The sequence below is a fragment of the Talpa europaea genome (genome assembly GCF_964194135.1).
Source record: "Talpa europaea genome assembly, chromosome: 15".
In the NCBI taxonomy this organism is placed as follows: Eukaryota; Metazoa; Chordata; class Mammalia; order Eulipotyphla; family Talpidae; genus Talpa; species Talpa europaea.
In genome coordinates, this window is record NC_140083.1 from 6,720,902 (window position 1) to 6,743,980 (window position 23,079).

The following is a 23,079-nucleotide window of genomic DNA, read 5'->3' on the forward strand; positions in this document are numbered from 1 at the left end:
TTACTGTGCTCATTGTGTGGTGCAATGTTTCGGGTTGATAGATTTGCTTGATGGTGAATGGATTCTGGACATCATAGTGCCAATTTCCTGCAGAATCCCTGACATCCTTGTGTTTTTTCAATGATGTCCATCTTTCTTCCGAAAGTGAAGAATGGGGGCCTCCCTGGTGGTGCAGGGGTTAAGTCTCAGTGCTATAAAGCTCCATTGCCAGTCACTGCTGCCTGAGTTCCCAGGCCAGAGAGGTGACTCACATGGCGTGCAGACCTCTCCTCTCTCGCCTGCTGCTTCCCTCACCAGTGTATTCGGTTAGCCTGCCTGTTCTGCTTCCCACTCTGTCTCTGGTGAATCCTCTCACCTCCCCCCATACCTCTGGCCTACACCCCAGTTCTTATATGCATAAATAAAATAAATCTTTAAATAAAAAGGGGGAGAATGGGGAAATTCTGGCAAATTGTGCAGCCTGGTTGCAGAGCATTTCTCATCCCCTTGGGGGATGGACTGCTCACTGGCAACAGCAGCAGGCCTGGGAGAGAAGGCTGAAGTTAGTGTGCTCTGCTCTGTGACAGGCCCTCGCCTGGAAGGTGCGCTGTCAGCCCCCCTGCCTGCCTGATAAGGCTCAGTAAATATTTGTGATGCAGTTTGCAAGGCTAATAGGGGAGTGGTCCCTTGTGGCTGATGGCCTTGTGACTAATGTCTTGTCCTTGTCCCGCAGGCCCTGGCTGTAAGGCACCATGGCGCAGCAAGCTGCTGACAAGTATCTCTATGTGGACAAAAACTTCATCAACAATCCACTGGCCCAGGCTGACTGGGCTGCCAAGAAGCTGGTATGGGTGCCTTCCGACAAGAGTGGCTTCGAGCCCGCCAGCCTCAAGGAGGAGGTGGGCGAAGAGGCTATCGTGGAGCTGGTGGAGAATGGGAAGAAGGTGAAGGTGAACAAGGATGACATCCAGAAAATGAACCCCCCCAAGTTCTCCAAGGTGGAGGACATGGCTGAGCTCACGTGCCTCAATGAAGCCTCGGTGCTGCACAACCTCAAGGAGCGCTACTACTCTGGTCTCATCTATGTAAGCGGGGCTCTGGTGGGGGCTGGCTAGGTGGGGCGGGGACTGGGCGACACTCTTCACTGTAGCACCAAACACTCCGATGGAATGTTGTCTTAGTACTGCCTTCATCTCATCCCTGTATAGCCCACGCTGGAGGGAGCCTGTTCTAGACCACATGTGTGAGAATATGGCATGTGTGAGGTTGCCCATGTGCTGGCCCTGGCTTCATGGCTTGGTGGAGGTAGGAAGGTTAGGAGAGTGTGGGCCATTCTTTCTCAAGGAAGGACATACCCCTGTGTCCTGGTTTCCCACCTCGCTCCTCCTGCACCTCCCGGTCCCCTGCCCCCTGCCCACTTTGCCATATCTCTGCCATTGTCTTCTCTATCGAGGCCTCGTGGTGTGACTCACTGTCCTGGGAGTGTGCTGTGAGCAGAGGCAGCCACCAGGAGTAAAGTTCCACCTGACACGCCAGACTGGTTCCATGCCAGGTTAGAGGCCAGGGAACTGCATGTGCAAAGGCCAAGGGTGTGTACAAGAGGAGTGTGATCTTTTCTCTATTTAGCAGGGGCTACATTTGTAGAAAGACATTTGGAAAATGTCAAGATGAGCATTTCCACATCTCCCTGTAACAGGCTTCAAGCTTGTAGGACAATCGGGACAGAAAATTCTTTCTGATGTCTATTCCATTTTCCTCTGTTCAGTCCAAAGACATTTCCTTCTGGTTTTGTCCCCAGTAGGGAAGAAATATCTGGTTCTTATTCGTAAAATAAATCTTTATTTAGATATGCTATTCTGTTCAACTTGACCAGCTTGGCCTCAGAGCTGAATAAAGCAGTTCTCAAAATGTCTGTCAAGTGGAGGAAGAAAACATCTTGAGAGCATTACAACCCTTTCATTTTATAGATGGGAAGACCAAGTCTTGGCCTGAGGGGCTGGCCCAACATCACAGATGTAATCCAAGGAGGTGCCTTGCTCATCCCGTCACAGGGATGGTGGGTGACTCCACAGGGCCAACCATCTTCTTTTCTGTGCCATTTTAGGGTGATTCCAGCATGTTTCTGTAGGGAGCTTCTCTTACCGTATTGGACTGGACACTGAGTGCCCTGCCATGCACCACAGCCCTTTGTTGCTGAGTCATGACCATTTTGGATTGCCCACAAGCCCTGACCACCCGGATTGCTAAGTCGGTCCTTGATAGAAGGGTCCTTGATCCTTGCATTGATGACACCCTCTGGGAATATGCTTGATTAGTCAGGACCCGCCAGGTAGGAGGTACACAGAAGGGGCTGCCTAGAAAAATCCTTTCTAGACCAGCGTAGCCCAAGCTTCTAATATGGCAGGTGGGAAGAACTGAGACCCAGACGGGGCAAGGAATTTCAGTAGGGTCACACAGCCAGGTATGCGCAGGGCTGATCCTGGAACTCCAGTTTCCTGACTCTCCACCCAGTCAGCTCTCTGTTTCTTGGTGAGACTGTAAAATGGTAAATGAACAGAATAGCATATCTGTGGGCCTAATGAAAAGCCCCTGTCCCTAGGGGAATTACTCACTAAAGTCCAGAATTAGTGACCTGCAGAAAAAGGGAGTTGGGAGCCATGGTCCCATGTCTGGGAGTGGGGTGCTCCTCTTGGCAGGCTTGATAGCACATGTTCTATCCTCTGCTGGACCCCCAAGGGGGTCCTGCTCAGTAAAGCAGAGTGAACATGCATCGTGTGGCCTCCCTCTTCATCTTCCCTGTTCTTGAGAACTTTGTAGAGCACCATCAGCTTGGAGTCTGGCTGGGCCCAGGCAGCACTTGGTGTTGGCTGCCCTTTGTTGTAAGTGATGGTAACCTCAGCCTTTCCCGGTGCGTCTGCTCAGCTTGGGTCCTGAGTGTGAACGAAGACCTTGCCCGTTCTAGCTGGCTGCATTTGGCCCTCCCACCAAGGGGAGTATTAGTTATTCAAGTCCTTCAATGTCAGTCCCTCTTCCTCTGAGAAGCGGGGGTTTTACTCCGTAGGCAGAATGTGCAGGCCGGCTTGGTGGGCAGGACCTTAGCGCGTTCTCCAGGGCTCTGGGGCTGGAGGTCTCAACTCCCATCTCTGCTCCTTTGCCATCAGCTCCCAAGTGCTGTTCCTTCTGCGTCATCCCCAGAAGGGAGGTTGACTGTGTCCACCACTGCCCGAGTGGAGACCTGGCAGGTGCAGCGCTGCGGGGAGATGAAAGCTCTGGGGCTGCTGGGCAGGAGTGCTGCCTCCTTCACAACCACCTCTGCATGCAGTGTTCTGAACTGCACCAGGAGCCTTTGTGCAGCGTGTTTGCCTGGCCTTGTGGGCGGCGTGGCTAATTCTGCGCCACAGCTGCTGTCTGTTTCTTCGGGGGGTGAAGCCTAGGGACAGGGGGTGGTTGGACACAAAGAGCCTCTGTGGGCTGTGAATGGAGCAGCTCCCTGCCGTGGCCTTGTGGGAGCAGCCCCGCTGCTCGGTGTCTGCGCCTCCACGCGCATCCCGCCAGAGTGGCTGGTAGCCACTTCCCTTCCCTGCCCCGGCCACGGTGCTCCTTCTGCCCGGCCGAGCCTTGACCAAATCCAGCAATTTGTGGGATTGACCTAGAGAACTCTGAGGCCTTCTAGAATCCTCCACAGAACCATCTGCCCACCCAGCTGTCCAAAGACTTGGCATAATCACCCCCAGCCCCCTTTGGCTGTCACTGCTGGCTGTTTCCCAGCACCTGGCTCGGCGGCACACCCCGCCTGCGTGTGTGGCCAGGTGTCCTTTGCTCTTATCAGGCTGGATTTCCTAGACTGTGACTTTTCTCAGATCCCAGGAACAACGCTCGATTGTTTCTGAGCTCCTGGGGTGACCTTGTTGTCTGCTGGCCTTCTGTCTGGACCCCACCCAAGGCACAGAGGGAAAACCAGAAGTCTGCTGCTCCCGTCTTCCCGATACCCGGTGCAGGCTGCCAGCACTGTGGATGTCTCTGCTTCAGAGCTTCGCTGGTCCTCTGAGAAAAGAATAGTTGGAGGGAAAACAAATGACCAATTACCCCAGGAAGAAAGGAAATGGAAGGCCTTGTGCGTCCTCTCCTCCAAAATGAAGTGTCTGCTGAACACACATGTTCATTTCCAGCATTGCCGCTCTGGCGTGCAGGCTGTTGGGTGTTTGTGGGTCCCTCCAGTTCTGTTTCTTGGAGATTGAGTATATTTCCAGGTACCTCCCTTATGGGTGGTGACTAAATGGTCCTCTTCTGAGAATGCCTGAGTCTTAGAGAAGGCTCAAAGGGGTCATGAAAATGGTCTTTAAGTTTTTGAGGGATTTTCCTGTGAATGTTTCTAGAATATTCCAGGGAGAGAGATACCTGTCATTGCTCTGCTAACTCCCAAAATATCTTGTTAGTTGAGGAGTGCAATGAGGTCTCCCCAGTGTTGGAAATGCTTACTCGACATCTTTGAGAGTCCTTCAGGTAATGCTTTGTGTTTCACAGTTTGCTTGCTGCAACCGAATCCTTTTCTCTTTGTGCATCTCTGACAGTGGCAAACACATCTCTTATTGTCCGGGGATCCGAGCTTTATCACTGGATTTCTGTCCATGCAACCTGCTGCAGATCTTGTTGATGCACACGCATGCAGGGCTGCAGAGCTGGCAGCAGTCACGAGTCAGTTGTGGACCCTGCCTGAGAACAGGGGTGCCCCCGGGCAGGAGAGCAGGGCCAGGAGGGCTTCATCCAGGCTGACTCGAGCCTGGGAGGCAGTGGAGACCACACCATGAGGTTTGCACACCCTTGAGAATTGGACTTCCTAACCCACTCCTGTTTGCCTCCCTTTTCTTTAGACCTATTCAGGCCTCTTCTGTGTGGTCATCAATCCTTACAAGAACCTGCCCATCTACTCTGAAGAGATCGTGGACATGTACAAGGGCAAGAAGAGGCATGAGATGCCGCCCCACATCTACGCCATCACAGACACCGCCTACAGGAGCATGATGCAAGGTGAGTGCCGCCGCTGCCTTCCCGGGCTGAGCCTTCACCTGCAGCCTTATGGACAGGTGCTCACGCCCATTCAGTGGCCCCACAACGTAGTGACCGAATGAGTGTTGATGGCACTGGTGACGGGCCAGTGTGCCATGAAGGTCTGGGTCCCACCCCTTGTGCAAGAGCCAAGGCCAGTGGCTGTCAGAGGACATGCTTGTATGTTTGATGACATGTTCTAGAAGCTTAAAAAACCACATGCTTTCTTATTATTTTCCCATCTCTTATTCTTGTCAGAAGCTCTCACACCAGCCCTCTGCTCTCTCCTAGTCATACCTTCCCTCCCGTTTTTCTCCTTCCTCTCTTCTCCATAGCCCTTGGACATATGCTTGAATTTCCCCATCTTTGAAAAAGGCATACAGTCTCACTGGGATTCTGCACCCATCGTGAGTTCGTCCCTGCCCTCCGTCACGTCACTGCAGAGACCAGGGACGTGTCCGAGCACACCGCCTCCCCGCTCCCAGTCCCATGCCAGGCTCTGTTGTCTGGCCCTGCAGCTCCTCCAGTCCGAAAAAGGGCCTTCTCACTTCTGTGGCCAAGTCCTTCTCCTGTGTTTTCTTACCTTACGTAAGCTGTCCTCGGCCTCGGACAATCCCGACCATTCCCATTCCTTTCCTGTGACCCTCCTTCACGTCCTTCTTCCCCGTCTGCTTGGTCTTTCCTGTTACCGCCTCGTCCCTGCATGTTGGTCCCTCGGAGGACTCCTCTGGATGAGGCCCCCCCCCTCAAGTGGCTTCGCCGTCACTTCCCCGCTGGGGTCCTGCCCTGCCACTGGATTGCCACCAGCCACTTGCTCTTGGCTGCCTTTTCTCCCTCCACCCATCACCCAGGCCTGAAACCTGGCTCCTCTTAACCTGCTTTCTCTCCCGCACCCCTTTTCCAAGTCACTCAGCACTTGTTATAGATTTTTATCTTTTAATCTTTCCGAACCCTTTATCCCTGGGGACCCGGCCTTCAAGTATCCACAAGTTTTTGCCGGCACCATTACTGAGACTCTCAGTAGAGCCCTCCCTCTGGGCTTCCACCAGGGGTCCTCCTTTAGAATGCAAGTCTGATCAAACCCCCTGATTGGAAATCTTAAAATCTTGAAAAGACTCCTCATTGCCCAGAGGCAACACTCCAACCTGCTGGCCCTATACCGTGCCCTCCATAACTGACCTCTGCCCACAGCTACGCGGCCCTGCTTACATATCTATAGCAGACCTTTCTGCTTCTAGCCGACATACCCGCTCCACCTGCCTGCCCACAATGCCTGGCGGGCCCCTCCTCTTCTGTTAAAGATACGACAGAGGCAGTAATGTTCCCTCCTTGCATCTCACACCACCACATGTCAGGGCTAGATTTGCCTCAGAGGCCCGTGATGCTTTCTGTGACTGAGGTGTATGTGTATTTGTTTCCCTCTCCTGGATGGATGGGGCCCACGTGACCTTCATATGCTCAAAGCTTAGCCAGGCGCCTAGTACTGGGTTACATTTCATGTCATTCTAAGTCAAGCCTGACTTTTAAGTATAGCTGTTTGCTCGTACCTGGTGCTGACAGTGGCTTCTCCTGCTGTCTTTCATGCGCATCTTTTTAAAAAAAAAACTGTAAACACTGTAGGCACTGATGATAGTCAATCTTGTATTACCAACTTTGCTCCTGGCTTGGCAGTTTAAAATGGCAACACGTGACGTGGGTCTGTATCCAGCCTCCCTACACAGTGCTCCAGAGAAGGAGCTGCAGCGCCAAGTTGATGCATTGTGTAGCACCCGCACGCTTCACCTAGCCTTTGGCTTGTGTTTACAGCCATCAAAATTCCTTGAGAAGCAATTCCCAGCCCTTTTGTTTTAAAGTCAGATGTCTGTTTCCAAGTGCTAACTGAAGCAGTCTGGTGGAAGAACATTCTGTGAGATTCCAGCAGAGCCTGAGTCTGTCCCTGGAGGCTTATGAGTCAGTTTTTTCTTGACTCTTAACTAGCCTCTGCAAGAAGTGCACCCTGGGGTCTCCTTGTGGTCCACACTCTTGAATTAGGGCAAGTTCCCACACTTGGGTGCTGGGTGGGAAAGCTCTTCCAGTAGGAGGGCTTTCTTCACTGTCAGCCAAGTCTTGGTGACAAGGATAATATGGCAAAAGCGTGGTGCCAGGCGTTCAGGCCACTACCGGACTCCAGCCTCATGGCAGCTCCTGAAACACCTTCCAAAGAGTCTTCCCATTTTCCCGTTGAGCAACAGAAACAGTTGTGGGGCGAAAGTGAGCTCTCTAGGTTGGAGATAGTTAAAGTAAGAGGACCTTGCAGAGGACTGGGGGCTTCCTTTGTGTTGATCGGGAAGTCTTGATGGTCACGGAACCAAGCAGCTGCTCCCAATTTAGGGTGCAAGTATGTGGATGTTTTTGTCCTTGGAGACCACTGGTATGAAGTGAATTTGCGGGCAGGGGAATCTAGAGTGTTAGTGCTGCTTCTTAATAGCCTTTCAGCAGGGGCTGGTCCATGTGCTTTCCCACTCTCCGCCATGCTGAGCGACTGAGGACAGTTCCAGGTTCCCTCTCGTACATGCTTGACGAAGCATGGCGGTACAAAGCAGTCAGCCACAGGCTCGTGTTCTTGGACAGGGAGGAAGTTAATGAGCGGAAGTTGTCTCTGCCACGAGAGGGGGTTCACCAGTGGTGACTTTCCCGGAGGAGCCTTTGGTTCTTACTCTATGTGTGGTGTGGACGGTGGAGACTTGGGTGGGCAGCCCTTTCAAATCAGCTCCTCCCTTTTGGAGAGCATGTCTTAGCACATGCGGCCCTCCTGTCTTTAGGGGAGAACAGATTTGTTCTCTGCTACTCTCATCTTAATAGGCACAGCCAGATAGTTCCCTTTCTGCTTTGTCTTTAACCAAGAACTCAAAAAAGATTTCCTCCCTGAGCTGGCTGTGGCTTGTGACATACTAGCATTTATTCTCCCAAAAAAGGTAGTTGCTAGCTTCGTCTGGGGGCTTTGATGAGAGGAGTTCGTTGACCCTCCTAGGGGCCTCCCTGCATCTTTCATCTCTTTGATGTTCTGGTTTGCCTCCAAGTCCTGATTTTTATGCCTGTTATCCTGCTCATAGTACTAATCGTGTCCCCTTTCACTTTTGAGAGCTCCCAGTTTGTATGATCAGTGGTACAGGCTCTATGCCTGCAGGTCAGGCTAAGCCAGGGTTGCTCAAACTGGACATTTGGGGTGGGATAATTCTGTTGCTGTGCAGGGGTAGGTGAGGTTTGTCCCATGTAGAATGTTTAGCAGCAGCTTGCTCTGCCCAGTGGATGCCAGTAGCACCGTCCCTGTCCAGTTGTGACAACCCCTAATGTACCCAGACGTTGCCACCAGTGTTCCCTGGGGGACACAGTTGCCCCCACTTGAGAACCACTGGACTCAGCATTGCAGATGGGTTTTACCCTGGGTGCCAGTGCCCTTAATCAGCAGTGGCTAGCCTGTGTTGGCAAGGATCGGAGAGGTAATGCCAATGACTGCTAGAGAGATTAGTGCTGTCTTCCCTGGGCTCGGAACGGGGCATGGCAACATATGGCGCCCCGGATTAGTCCATGAGATGAGAGACAGAAAGTGCCAGAATACCAGGATCATTCTGGCACTGGGGCCCTGGCCATCCAGGTGGAGAGACGAGGCACGTTTTTTCAATGAACCTGGCCATGGCGATACAGCAAGACAAGTTGCTGCCTACACCTGGTGCCGGTGTGGCTGCAGCAGCAGCAGGTGTCAGGTGTCTGGGGAGTTGAGAAGAAGGTGTGGCGTGAGGCCTAGGGTGGTCGGAAAGGCACAGTGGAGGTCGGATCCTGTGGCAGGGCTGGCAGGTATGTGTCAATAAGTGGTTCCAGTGCAGCCCAGACATGCTGGCACAGTTCTGTTTGTTGTTTTAATCCTCAGCCTTGGGTTTAATTAATGCTGCGGTGACATGGTTGGTTCACCCTCCCAATCCTGGCCTTCCCGTTGGGTTCATTTGTCGCTGTGGCCGTGAATGCGTCTGCTGGCCTCGGAGGCGGGACCAGTCCCTAGCGTACTATCAACTGCTGAGGCGGGGAGAGTGAGGGAGCGTGGGCTTGGCGTGGCTGCCCCTTCCAGGCAGGTGTCAAGCCAGCCAGCCTGGGCTTGTCCCCCAGCAGGGCCGGGGCAGAAGCCCCACGTGGTCTGTACAAGGCAGGATGGGGTGGGAAGGGTGCTCCTGGCTTCCCTGGGGGCCGGGCGGCCCAGAGTCTGTCGGTGAGTGGTTGTTTTCTTACAGGAGAGTGGCCAGCTGAAGAATTTGACCTGAGCCCAGTTACCTCCCCCATAAGAGGAAGAAAACTGCCGTGTTAACTAGTTAGACTGCCCTTTGGTTCGCTTTCAGTGGCTTTGTGGTATTTTAATGAGTTCCCAGCATTTCTGGGGGGCGTGGCATGGCAGCAGGATCTGCTTTCATCCTCCCCTAAACCAATCCTAGAGCTCTTTAACCCTTTGCTCTGTGCTGATCTCACCTCTGCTGCTCAGCGGATGCTGCACCGGAAGTACCCGGTGTCCACGCCCCTCTCAGTGTTTGACTCCCCATGTAGGGGAAACAATGAAAGGTAAAAGCTTAGCACTTTTTCACACCTGAGTGCACAGGTAAGGGGTCAGCTCCAGAAATGTGAGCTCACGTGGCTCAGCCCTGCAACAGCCGCAGAAACAGGGCTCCTGACTTGCCTGCCACACCCCTCCCCACAGGGCGCCGGTGTGCCTCCTTTGTCCTGGCTGGTGTTTGCAGAAATTCTCCATGTAGCTGGGGGTGCACCCCTCGCATTCTCCCTGCTACCATGGAACTGCTGCTCTCTCAGGTCTCTCTGAGGCAAAGCGCCATGTTGGTGAGGAGCTGGGAAAGGCTTGTAGGGCTGACTGAGCAAACTCACTAGGGCAGGCGCCCGAGGAAGCCACAGACATGATGACTCCACTTAAGCAGGAATGTGCCGGCCAGGAGGCCCAGGCCCCGCTGCGAGCCCTGCCTGCCGCCAGTACACAGAGGCCCCGCTGTCTGCAGGGAGGTGTGGGCCAGGCCCTGGGCGCCTCAGCCCAGAGGGCTGCCCTCTGTGCCTGCACGTGGGTGTCCTGTGCTAAGCCAGGACCTGCTGTGCACTGGACGTAGCTCTGCCTGGAAGAGGTTTGGGGCTGGCCCCGGGAGACAGGTCAGTGACCTTTGGGAGGAGAGTCAGGCAGATGGGGTGTTGCTGGAGGACCGACAGGGACCTCAATACACGACAGCTTTCTTCTACAGTAGGTCACAGAAGGGCCTGCAGCCTCCCTCTGCCTGAGGAGACACCTGCCTTGTGAACAGGAAGTGGTGTGGAAAAGAGGGAATGTTGTTTGCTCTAGATGTGAGCCTGGCTCTGTCCCTTCCTGTCTGTGACAGGTCCAGCTAGTCCTCGTCCTCTGACGGGGCTTCATTTACCCCCCTGCCTCTTGGGGTTAATGAAATGAACATGGCAGGTGACGGCAGGGATTCGGAAGGTTATTGTGCATCCTGGCACCTGGCCGGGCCAGTCCCCCTTAGAAGGTAGCACAGCAGTTTGCAGATGCAGTTTCTTGACTGAACTGTCCCTGCCCATCCGGTACCCTGCAAATTGCACATTCCTTCCATCCACACCCCCACTTGCTTAAAGAAGGTGATGACCGAAGGCTTCCTCCAGGCAGCTTTCTTAATCTCCTCAGAGAGCACCCTCCGAGAGTTCAGGCTCTCCATGGCAACACACACGGGAAGTGACTCGTCAGCTGCCTTTCCTGCAGCGACCGCGGGCATGCACAGGCAGACGAGCCTCCGGCTTGTCTCGGCTCGTCCACGGACCCCAGTTGGAGGCGTGAAGCCTTGGGGTTGACATGGCCTCGGTGGGGCTTTGGGGGAACAGAATCCATGCGCGGGAGCAGCCCTGCAGAAGCCTGGCACGATCGTCTGTTGGTGTTCTGGGACGATGGGGGGCCGGGGGGAGTGTGGGGCCCGGGGGGAGCAGAACAGAGAGACATTGGGCCCACTGCTCAGACCCCAGAGCTGGGACAGAGGAGGCGGCGCTTGAGCTGCTCCCAGGAGACTGCCATGTTGGGTCCCCTGGAACGAGGCTGCTTAATTATAATGTGGCCAAGCCTCCATGCCTGTCAGTCTCATTTCTATAAAACACACTTTTTAGAATTGGAATCTGTGGCTAAGGGATAGTTTTCAATCACCCAGCTTTAGGCTTGCTTTTCTGTTTCATTTTTAATCATACCCGGCAGGGCCACCGAGCTTTGCTCTGGACCCACTGAGGTGGGAGATAAGAAAGTGCCTTCTTGGAAGCTGAAACTTTGGGGGGGGGTAGTTGAAAACTTGATCATTTCTGTCTCTGACTATCCCATTGTCCCCCCAAATAAACAACAAATCTCACCTGTCAAGTCTGTACGAGCCGAGCTGCTATGTGCTTCCTCCCCTGCCAGGGCCTCTCTGGCTGCCTGGTGCCTGCTGTGCACCAGCCTGCTCTTCTGGCTCTCCCTTCTGGCTCCCAGACTCCAGCAGGGCTGGTTTCAATGTGTTAGTGCCGAAGGCTTGCCTCCCCCTCACCTGCCTGATTTCTGGAATTAAGCTCTCAGATGAGAACAAAAATAACTCCCTGAAACTAAGTAGAGATAAGAGAGCCGAAAGCTTTCAGGGAGAAACGTTAGGACTCTGTGAGTGGCTTCAATGAAATGCCTTTCTTGAGCCCTGACCAAGGCTGCTGGCCCAGTGCCGACCTTTGCAATGAGCTCGGAGGACTGTGGTGTTCCTCTGGCAAACGCACAGTGCTGACTGGCGCTGAGGATGGCATTCCCACCGGGCATCATGGCTCCTGGTGGAGGCCTTGCCTCTCCACTGAGCTGGTTCACGTATAGTAAGGAGAGGCCTGAGCTGCCAGCCCAGGAGGGAAGCCACGCCCCGGGAGCCAGTTGTGGCCCGAATGCTGCCAGCACACCTTTCGCGGTGTTGGATTGCTGCTTCTAGGTGACCTGAGATCCAGCTTCTCGGGAAGCGTCCCTAGGGGCTTTACTACTCACGTGGTCACATCGATGTTCCTGGTGTTTTCCTGGCAGGACGATCTGTGCTCCGACTTGGCACCAACTTTGTCCTGAGCTTGGCTTGGAGGTGTCCATCTTGTTCCCTTTTTGTCCTGTTGTCCCTCCCTGCTGTCCTCCCTCCTGAGAGCCCAGCCCTCTGCAGAAACGTGAAGTGAGGCTGGGTCTTCTACACGGAACTCTGTCAGGTGCCTACTGCTTTTTTCCCGAGGGCAGACCTTATCTGAGGTCCCTCGAAGTGTTCAGACTCAGCTCCTACATGTGACTTTGAATTTCCCTCCAGCCTGACAAACCTGTCAGAGCCCCACCCTCGAGACGGGTAGATTAACTACCCCCGGTGGCCTCCAGCAGGTCAGCCTGTGTGCTGGGAGCTCACTGGGTGAGCTGCTGTTTCCCCTTTGGCCAAGAGAGGGCTTGTTTGGAGGTGCACTTGGTCTGACATAATGAAAGCTAAGAATAGTCCCTGGGGCTGCTTTCTTATTATCTAGGGTGCTTGGGGAGGGCTGTCCGTTTTCTGCCTCCTGGGGACTAGGGCCTTCTCTATAGGATTCAAACCATGGCCCTACCTGCAGGAGCTGTGGGTGAAGGCACCAGGACCAAGTTCAGCTGGCTCAGCCTGGATAGCTGCCTACTAAGTGTCTTCTTGGTTGGGGCCTACCTTTGTGCCTTGAATGAAAGTACAGCGCCAGCCACCTTGCGGTGTCCTAGGGAACCGGTAGCGGCTGGGCAGGTGGGCTGCCAGGCTGTGACACTGCATCTTGGAGGTTGGGCCGCCCCTGCCAACAGGAAGCATGGTTTGCACCTGCTTCTCACCTCTCCATGGGCTCCCCAGGCACTTGTTACCCAAGCTCATGGATCGGGCCAGCTTTGGAGAGGATGGCGCAGAGCTCACTGGACATAAGAGTTGGCACCTGGTGTGTGGGGGTGGCAAGGCAGGACTGCTGGTGACACAGAGTGCCCTGTACTATGCAGCTTTTTTTGGAGAAGACCTGGGCATCGAAAGGCCTGGGTTCTGGCTGGCATGTGTGCCTTTGATCCAGTCACTGAGTTCCCGGGATTTGGTATCCTAACTCTGAACGGTGATGGATTACTCCAGACCCCAGCTTCTGAGCTTGCGCCCACAGATCTCTCCACTGTTCATACTTGGAGGAGTGCTCTGTGTGTGACCCTTTAAGACCCCGAGAAAGTCTCCGGAGAAGTAACTCTGGAGTCTCGGTGTCTGCTCCAGGCCGCCTGGGCTTCCTGCCCCAGGCCATATGGAGCAGGGTTCCCATGGTGACTGCTCCAGGGGTCTGCTTCGTCCTTTCCTGAGAGACCCTTACTGATGGAAAGCTCACCAGACCATCCCCTGCCGCAGACGCCTGTTTCCCTTCTGAAACTGCCTCCTTGTTTTGGCCCTAGCCATTTCTCTGTCAGTTTTCAAGAGGTCTGTTTGCCCTGGGGACTGGTTCTGGGGGCAGGGCTCTGTGCCAGGCACCCTGGGGAGCAGCTCTGCTGCAACCTTCGCTGCAGTGAGTCAGCTGGGCAGCGGCTGCTGGTGAGCGGCAGTTCTCTACCCGCCATACTTCCTGTGGGGCTGATGTCACCACTGTGTGAGCTGCGTGGCCTTTTATGGACAAGAATCGGCAACTGTTCTAACAGAGGAAGTGAGGTGTAAGGCCCCCAGCATCAGTCTATACCTGGGGTAAATACCTGCAGTCAGCTCCCCCGACTCCTATGACCCAGGGCCCTCAGCCTGGCACAGCACCTGTCTGCGTTGGCCACCTGCATCAGCTTGGGAAGGCCTTTGGGCATTTTGGGTTTAGAATAAAATGAGGAGGGAATGGACTCTGCACCGAAGATGTAACCTAAAACCTTTCTCGCTGTCGATCTGAGAAAGGTCTGCAGTGGCGAGTGGAGATGCCAAGGGCGGAGAAGTGCTGTGGGCTTCCCGCACCTGCTTCATTCAGTCCTCAGCATGAATGAGGACTTCATTCAGTCCTCAGCTGGGCCTGCCCACTAGGCCCAGCTCCCCAACTCTCCAGAGGGCCAGGGGCCTGGCAGTGTGACTCAGAGGAGCGCGAGCCGGGGCCTGGACCTTGAAGCCGTGTCCGTCCCCTGACTGCTCTGACGTGTACCTCAGACTCACTGCCCAAGCAGCCCCGTTCTATCTCCTGTTCTTCCTGCTGGGGATCTGGGGAGCTTTTATCTGAGGAAGGGCTGCTGCTGCTGTGAAGAGTTGAGAACCACCACAGAGAGTCGGATCTTGTCTTCCTCCTCCCCTCCCCCACGAAGACGGCCAGATTCCCAGAACAGGGCTGACTTGTGTGGCTGGGCACTCCCCTGGTTGGGGCTGCAGGGTTCCTGTCTGGTTGTCTTCGCTGGTGTGGAGGAAGGAAGGGCGTTTTCAAATGTGCCCTCAGTCCATATAGGCCTAAATAAGGACTTGAATCAAAACAAAGAGATTGTGCTGGACTCGAGAGTGTCCACGTCCTGTAAGAGGATGATGGTGTGGGGAGGGGCTTACGCAGTGAGTGTTACGGGAAGGGTGTCCCTGCCAGGTACACTGGGGCCTGGCAAGTAAACTGAGTCAGGTGGGGAGGTTGTTAGTGACTGAGAATCCCGGCCACCCTTCCAGCCAGGAGAGGTGTTGTGTGCTCAGGAGCACGTATTGCTCATCCGCCGCCTGCGGTGAGTGTGAGACCACAGACCCAAGCCTACTGTGAGAACTGGAAAGAACTCTCCGGACATAAGGGCCTTGGTGTCGTTTATTGGTGTCACTTGGATTTGGGACTCCAAGTTGGGGGAACAAGAGTGAGGAAATGAGAACGCTCCCTGCCCCCATGAGTTATCATCTCCAAAAGCATTTGTTCAAATGAGTGCTGTGGGAAAGCAAATTAAGGTTTCTTTAAAGTATAAAATGAAAAATCAGGGGCAGACAGAGCCACTGAAAAATCAGTCCAGTCGGCTTCAGGAATGAGAGGTTTTCGAAAGGACTGAGGAGAGGAGGAGCCGGGGTGGTGGAGTGGACGGAAGTGAGGCCACTTTGCGTCTGGAGCTGGTGTTCGACGTGTGCGTGCGCCTGTGTGTGTGTCTCTGCACATGCACCTGCATGCACACCTGTGTTCACATATCATGGGGGCCTGCTGGTGTGCGTGTGCACTCGTGTCCTTATGCATGCGTGTGCACACACGCGTGTCGGGGGCTCTGCTTCCTGTTGTTCAGCAGCTCAGCATCTGACTCCTCCTCACACAATTAGAGGAATTCCAGCCATCCCGGGACAGGGCCCGGATGGCCCCGGGGAGCCATTCCTTTGGAGGGGCTGGGAGTGTTTCCTTTTATGGTAGCGTGGCCGCTGCCTCCAACTTGCCAGTGGTGCAGGTACACGCTTGCCCTGTGTGGAACCGTGACTAAACATGCCTGCAGCTGGGCCGGCCCAGGCGATGCAGGGGGAGGTGGCCCTGTCCTGGCAGGAGCACAGCAGTGCTCGTTCCAGGCCCTTATCAGATACCAGCCATGTCTTCCCAGCCTCCCCCCCACCGCCTGCTTCCCGCTGTCTCATCCAGACTCTGCCATTGGCTCCACTTCGGTCCTTGCTGCGCAGCCTTGAAGGCCCTGCTTTGTGGCACAGCGGCATGTGGGGAGGACAAGGTCACTTCTCTAGGGCTCTACTCTGATCGCTGTGCTGCTGGGGGGAGCAGGCAGTGGGGGTGTGTGGGTGTGACTGTGAGTGACCACACCCTACCCTGTTATTTCTAAGAGGACTGGAAGGCGGGCAGCTGGCCGTTGTGTTGGATATGGGTTTTGGGTTTCCGTTTCTTTGCGTGGACTCCACCTTCCTTCCTGTGTGACCTGCAGACGGGAGAGGAGGTGATAGGGAGCCTGGCCCCGTGTGCCGGCTGCCGAGGTCAGGCTGCGTAGGCTCACCTCATGAAGAGGCAGGCGATCTCGTGGCATGGAGTCTGCAGCTGTGGAGCAGCTAAATCCACCCTGAACCCTGCATCAGTCCTGGTGCCCTTCTTGCAGGGCCCTGATGGGCAGGTGGGGTCAGCGAGTATGTCCCTCCGGTCACCACGGTTGTGCCCTGTGCAGGACCCTGCTGCCAGCCGCTGCAGTGGGCCCTGAGCAGTGTGGGACTAGGGGCCCAGGCAGAGTCCCCCTAGAAATTTGATTCCCAGTTGTCCTTTGGCATCCCGGGAAAAGGGGTTGGTTTAAAAGTGTGTTTCTTAAAGAATCAAGACTGAGGACTCGAGGCCAGGCCGGGATTAGCCTCCTCATAGCTCTGGGAAAGCTGTCAAATTCCGCGCCTCATGGTGAGAATTTTACACAGCCTGCAAGGAAAACATTTTACCTTTTCAAGAGTTTTTAATGAGAAAGTTCGGGCGGATGTCTGGTTAATGGATCTGTGTGATGCTGTCTGTGCCTTGAGGCAGACAAGGAGGGCTGTTAGGTTAAGTTTTATCTCTGCAGAGCCTTATCTTCTGGGAGCTGAGAGGGCCGGCAGCGCCTTAAACCCCAAGTCTGTCTGTCTTTGAAGTTACTGATTTGCTTAGTGACAACTTTTTGCTGATACAGCTTTTTTGGGAGGCCAGTCCAGCTGTGCCTTGTGTCCCTGCGTTGAGACCAGAGAGGGGGTACCCCTTGAATTGTTGATATTGGTTTATACCCTGATCCAAATCCCGCACATGTTGTCGGCGCTGTTTCCGCGTGTCCCACCTCCTCAGATTCCACGTCCTCAGATGCGCGGCCAACGTCCGACACTGGTAGTCGTCAGTGCTCCTTGAACTGGTGCTCCCACCTCCGCCGGGGCTCCCCCTCCTCACATAGTCCTCTTTCCCTTCCACAGTGCTCCCACCCCGCCTCAGGGCCCGCACAGTGGGGAGTAAGTCGGCAGCCCAGCGGCGCTCCCTGTGACAGGGGCCACTCTCGCCCATCTCATGTGTTACCTCTCTTTTTTAAACAGTCTTGCCGGGAAGTTAGTAGCTTTCCATGAATTGGCTTTCTTGGAGTTGGGGGCGAGAACCATTTCTGGTTTGTAGGGTTGGGGAGGGCAATGAGGGTGGGCAGTTAGCTCCTGGAGCTGGGACAGCTGCCCAGGGGCACTGCCAGCTAGGAATGCCCGGCCTGGGAGTGTGGCGTGGGGTCAGCCTGTGCTGGCCAGCTGGGTGGGCTCATGGGCAGCCTTCGGGACTTTCTGCTCCAAGACATTGGGACATGGGCAGCTCTTTTTGGAGGCCAGAGGGGGAGACTTTCCTATGTGTGGGAATTGATCTGATGTCTCCTTTGTTTCAGACCGAGAGGACCAGTCCATTTTGTGCACGTAAGTGTTTCTGTCTGGGGGGGAGGGGGCTGTGTCACCCCTAATCTGTCCTTATTCTTGGGGACTCCTACCCAAGCCTAGGTTGGTGCGTTCCATTCCCAATTGAAACCTCCTGCCCCTTCCCCAAGGGACAGGACTTAAGGGAACGTGCCGCTCACTGGCCCCACAGCACAGATGAGCTTTATTGCTTGGCCAAAGATTTAATCTCCTTCCTCAAAGGAGCCGGTGGGCGGATGCTGGGGCGGGGAGGGGGGTGTTACACCAGAGAGGAAAAGCGAGTCTTCTCAACAAAGTGCAGCCGGGAACTGATGGGCCCCTCCGGAGCTCATTCTTCCTGGCTCGGGATGGTAGCTTTCTTCACCTGGGTTCAAGTAGACATGGGGCCGCTCACCCTCAGCCTCTGGATTTACCAAGGAGATAATTAAACCCCCTTGTGGAGGGAGTTAATGGTACAGAGCATTCCTTCAAGCAGAGTTTTGAAGGAACATGTATTAGTGCCTCTGACCCCTAAGTCAACAGCTGCTTCCAGTGGATTCCTAAAACATTTGGAGGCAGAGACTGCCAAGTGACCGGGCAGGCAGTGGCCATCAGTTTGCTTTTGTCAGGCCTCTGGAGGGCCCTGGGAAATAGCTCGATGAGGATTCCAGACAGAGCATCTATCTGACTGTCCCCTTTGCTGCTACTCAGAGTTGGGTTCTCGCTGGCACCTGACAGAGCAGTGGGTGGGGGAACATGCAGTGGGGAGGGGGCTGCGGGGGTCACGGATTCGGCCGCCTCACTCCTGAGGTCTCCCGTGGTTCTCTTGGCAGGGGCGAGTCTGGAGCTGGCAAGACTGAGAACACCAAGAAAGTCATTCAGTATCTGGCTCACGTGGCCTCCTCACACAAGAGCAAGAAGGACCAGGTGAGTGCCCCCCCGGCCCCCACGGCAGCGCCTGATTTTGCCGAGGAGCAGCATCTAGCTATCACGGTCCGATTTGCAGTGAGCACTTGGGGGAAGAAGGCAGAGCCTGGGCCCGCTGCACTGAGCTGTAGCGTGGCGGCCTTGGAGCAGGCCCGTTTCTCCCATGGCCTCCTACCTAACTTTCTAAGTTGCTATGGAAACTGGAAACCTACAGGGGTTAGCGTAGCCACAGTCCTGGCCTTTGCACCTTATCACTGTGCACCTCCACCGCTGAGGTTGGAGGAGAGGTTCCGGGACTGGGCTCTCTCTCAAAAAGTTGGTGGAGACTCGGAGGTCTTGGGCAGACGTGCGCTTGAACCTGGGCTCTCGTTCCCTGCTGTTGAGACGCCTCTGGGTGGGCAGGCCCCGCACAGAGAGGATGGGCTCGGAAAGTCATCTCACTTCCCTTTTTTTCCCTCTCCTTCTTGATGGATTATGGTCGAACTCAGCAGCCTCCTCTCTAGGTGAGCCGCACGTTTACTGCACGTTCTGCACCGGGAATGCGTGTTCTGCCCATCGTGTGCCCTCGAACTACATAGTTTTTTCTAAGCAGCTTTTCACTCCACACACCATTGTCACTTTCTGCGGCTAGAACTGTCTGTCCTCATAGGGCGGCGCACTGACTGCCTTGGGGTGTGACACACGGTGACCACCTGTGCACTCTGAAATGACAGCTCCTGCAGAATGGGTCTGGACCTCATCGCCTGGCTGTTCTGGAAACCCGGGTTGTGCCCAGAATTCCCTGTGCATGAGGCACAGTGGGATGGGGTCTGCTCTCCTGGAGCGCCGCACACTCCGTGTTCTAGGCTGGGTGGGGATGGCCACCCCCTGACAGCTACCACTGTGCTGCTCGGGAGCAGTGCCTGGATGGCCCCTGTGGGGCTTCACAGAGTTGGGGGTGTCTGGTCTTAAGCATGCCGTGTGTTGCGCTCTCCTTCTTTCAAGCACACACTCTTGTTAAATTTCCCTGTGAAACCTAAGTCTGGTGGCTCCCCCATAGTGAGGTGCCATGAGCGTCTGTAAGTAAGTAGCGGTGTGTGTCTCTCTGCATGCAGATCTGGGTGTGCCCTGCAGAACGTCCTAATGAGTACAGTCTTCTGGAATCAAACCAAAAGTAACTTTTCATGTGCCAAACTGCTCAAGACATTCCGAATCTTTTTCCACGGGGCGTTAGGAGTTATATTTAGAAACTAATAATGTTTCTTTTGCTCCCCCTCCCCCTCATTTTCCATTCTTTTTAGGAGGCCCATTTTTAAAACGGAGCTGTGAGGTTAGGAGTTCTCTGACTGTGGTTTTCCATCTCTGCATTTGCAGTAAATTTCATTTCCCAACTATTTATTGAATGCCTAGTATGTGCTGGCCTTGGAGGGTGACCTTGGGGTCCCCACCCTAGAGGATGGGATCGGAACCACAGAGCAGTAACAGGCCCGTGTGCCTTTTGTTTGGGGCTCTGGCTGCAGAGGGGGACAGCCAAGACTTGGCATGTTGGGGGGCTGTGAACTTGCCGCACCCTCTTCTTCAGACCGCCATGTGTCCCTGACTCCAGGTTTGCCTCTGGCTTCTAATTGCTGTTTAGACCTTACCTTTTTTTTTTTTTTTTTTTTTTGTGGGACCCTCACCGGCAGCTGGGGAACGAATCGGCGCTGCAGAGGCTGCGGGCAGCCTCGCAGTCCAGCGCTCAACTGCTGCGCCACCAGGGGAGACCCTAGACCCTCCGTTTTAAAGGCTATTGACCAGTTTCGTAGATTTTCTGGTTTGCAGCTATAGAGTGATTTTCCAGCACAGCTGGGGCACGAGATCCTCTTGAACGTGGTGTGCACTTTTGTGTTCTGGGGCCTGTCTCGGCCTTGCCGTTGGCCAGGTGCTCACCCCAAGACTTCCCCCTAAGGTGTTCCTGTTGTGGGCAGGCCAGGGTCCCGCCAGGGCTGCAAGGTGGAAAACATGGTTTGGGTGAGGACTATCCCGGTGGACTTCTGTATTTTAATCATGACCTTCACCCCTCTTCCTCCCTCTGCCTTTTGTTCAGAAACACTACCCAGTGAAGCCCTTCAGAAGCTGGATGGGTAATTCCAAATCTGTGAGCTCTGTTGCCTCTAGTACCTACTGCATCATTTCATGCGAGGCAAATTTAAAAAAAAAATAAAAGAGTCCCTGCTGTGTGCAATGAAGCATCAATAAAGAAAAGCTCGTTGGTTAGCCATCACCAGCGTGTCAGTGGGGAGCTGGGCACAGGCCTGGAGTCCGCACTGGGCTTCTACACCCTTGGGTGGGCCTCTGACAGAGGCCTTAGCTTGGCCACACGCTGGGCAGAGGCACCCTGGTCTGGGCCACGCTCCCATATGTCTGCGGGAACGGGAACAGGAACGGGAGTGGCACAGCCAGCCTGGCAGCCTGGCCTGAGCTTTGGGAGGAGCGTCGGGAGGGTGTGGGGCAGCACACATCCAAATCTGGCTCCACGGGCTGCCGCGGCTGACTTCCTAAAAGGCCCGCGCCTGTGGGTGGCCGCCCAGGGGCCTGCGGAGAACCTGCCTGTGGGTTGAGCCCTGCCCCTTGACCCGGCGCCATTGACCCTGCTTCACTTATCTGTGAGGTCTGGAAACGAGACCCAGCCCGGGAGCAGCAGGGTCTTTGACCCCTTCTGGTCTCCATGGGCCTCCCAGCCGGCTCCCCAGGCTCCAGAGCCTCCCGGTGTTGGCCCGGGTCTCGGTGGCAGGTGTGCCTGGAAGCTGTACGCACGGCTCTCCCGGGAGCTGCTGCCGCCAGCACTTTCCTTTTCATCAGTCACGGCAGCGTTATTCCCGTAAAGTCCTGGCTCGATGCCAGCCTGGCTAGTAAATACGAAGGCTGCCTGGCCTGGCGATGCTGTTCCTCCCCAGGGTACCCGCGTACTGAGGTGAACCAGGCCAGTGTTCAGTTAGGCGGCTGATTCCAAAGTCGATCTGACCAAGAGGTCAGCGCCCCAAGTGAGGGCAAGCGCCGCGTGGGAGTCACAGCAGTGACCCACGGGTGTTGGGTATATAGTTGGCATCTGGTTCTCGCTTTGCTGGTGGGTGGCTGGACGACCTCGGCAGGTCACTGTCCTCCCTCAACCTCAGTTTCCTCTTCTGTGGAATGGCGCTGCTTGGCCTCGCCTCCCCAGAGTGTCCGGGGATCCAGGGATAAGACGGTCTACACATTGCATTTTGTTATTGCAAAGCATTGAGAGGCCACAGTAGGTTTCCTGACAGTCCAGAACCCACAGCGGCCGTGCTGACCCCACGCTGCGTACCTGACATGTGGGGAGCAGGTTTGGGGCGTGGCAGGACTGCCAGCAGGGGAAATGCAGGGCCCGCCCATTAGGCCCTGGGTGACGCGAGCTTGTGCCTTGTGGACTTGGTTCAGATTTCATCAAGTCTGATTTCTGATGAAAACGCCGAGGGGGATTAGAGGCCAGGAGGGCAGAGGGAGGCCTGCGGACTGGGGAAGGGCCCTGTCCCAGGGTGGAAATGGTCTCCGTGTCTCTTGGTTCATGTGCTGCTTCTAGCACCCCCTGCAGGGTGGTTTGGACCCAGTCCAGGTCCGAGGAGCTGTTGTGCTTGCCGTTTTCCCAGTCAAGGGCTGCTGGTCGGTCAGTCCAGGGAAGCAAATTCAAACCAGCCAAGGCTTCCAGAGGCCTGGCAGGAAGATTGCTCAACTGCCATAGGGACCAGGCCGGGCTGGCCAGGTGCACCCCGGGGCTCATCCAGAAGCCTTTGGCATGTTCGGTGTATAGACCGGCGCTGCCGCGGTCCTCTCTGCCTCGTGGAGCTGGTTTGGCAGCCCCAGCCGCTGCCTGGCCTTCACTGCACCCCTGGGTTCTTTACAGGGTGAGCTGGAGCGGCAGCTGCTGCAGGCCAACCCCATCCTGGAGGCCTTTGGGAACGCCAAGACTGTGAAGAATGACAACTCCTCTCGCTTTGTGAGTAGTGGTACCACCAGCCCCCGCTTGCAGGGGAGAGGCTCCCACCAGGGCTTTGGCACGTAGTGGGTGCCTGCCCTCTGGGTACTTCCACCCCCAAAGTGAGGTGTGTTCAAATGTGCTTCGTGGTCCTGTTGCATGGATAAGCTGCGTCCACGTGGTACTGTGGCTCGTGGGAGCCAGTATAAGTAGCTACTTCAACTGCTGTCACTAAAGGTGGCAAGAAGCTGGGGGGTGGGGAGTGTTACCTGCTGGTCCTCAGATTGTCCTGCTGCTGCCAGTAGCAGTTGCAAAGAACCCCATGAGGAAACTTCCAGATAGCCAGCTTCCCTCCTTCCTCTCTGTGGAGGAACTTGGGCACCAGCGGAGCTTCCTGCTCTGGGCTTTTGGTGGCGTGTGTGCTCCTAAGTCCTGCAACCCCGTGCAGCCTGGGTGCGGGTGCAGGACCCCTGGCGGTATCTACATAGGCACAGTCCCTTGGCTTTCTCCCTTCAGGCTGTTCCAGCTGGAAGTAGGTCCTGAAGCACTCACCTCTGATTTCTTCATCTGTCTCTTTCCTTAGGGCAAATTCATTCGCATCAACTTTGATGTCAATGGCTACATCGTTGGAGCCAATATTGAGACTTGTATCCTTTTGGTTGCTCCTATTAAGTCCTGGGTCTGGGATGGGTGGGGAACTGACCTTGACAAAGAAGGTGCTGCTTCCTGATTCTGGCAGTTTCTCCTGGAAAGCCTGTCGTGACCCCTTACCTGTGGCCTGAGGTAGAGCACCAGGATGGGCTCCTGAAAAGCCCTCTCAGAGCCAGGCTTTTC

General features: G+C 55.2%; 1 protein-coding gene across 2 annotated transcripts in view; it reads left to right on the forward strand.

Moving 5' to 3' along the window:
• Positions 1-731: 731 nt before the first annotated feature.
• MYH9 (myosin heavy chain 9) overlaps positions 732-23,079 on the forward strand; it is a gene marked incomplete at both ends in the record, with an annotated part of 50,736 nt that continues 28,388 nt past the window's right edge. For both annotated transcript variants that reach the window (XM_084255180.1, XM_084255181.1), the window contains 6 exons: positions 732-1,064; positions 4,851-5,007; positions 17,360-17,387; positions 18,197-18,290; positions 22,174-22,266; positions 22,829-22,892. In XM_084255180.1, coding sequence (XP_084111306.1) covers positions 732-1,064; positions 4,851-5,007; positions 17,360-17,387; positions 18,197-18,290; positions 22,174-22,266; positions 22,829-22,892 — 769 coding nt within the window. The remainder of the gene's footprint in view (positions 1,065-4,850; positions 5,008-17,359; positions 17,388-18,196; positions 18,291-22,173; positions 22,267-22,828; positions 22,893-23,079) is intronic.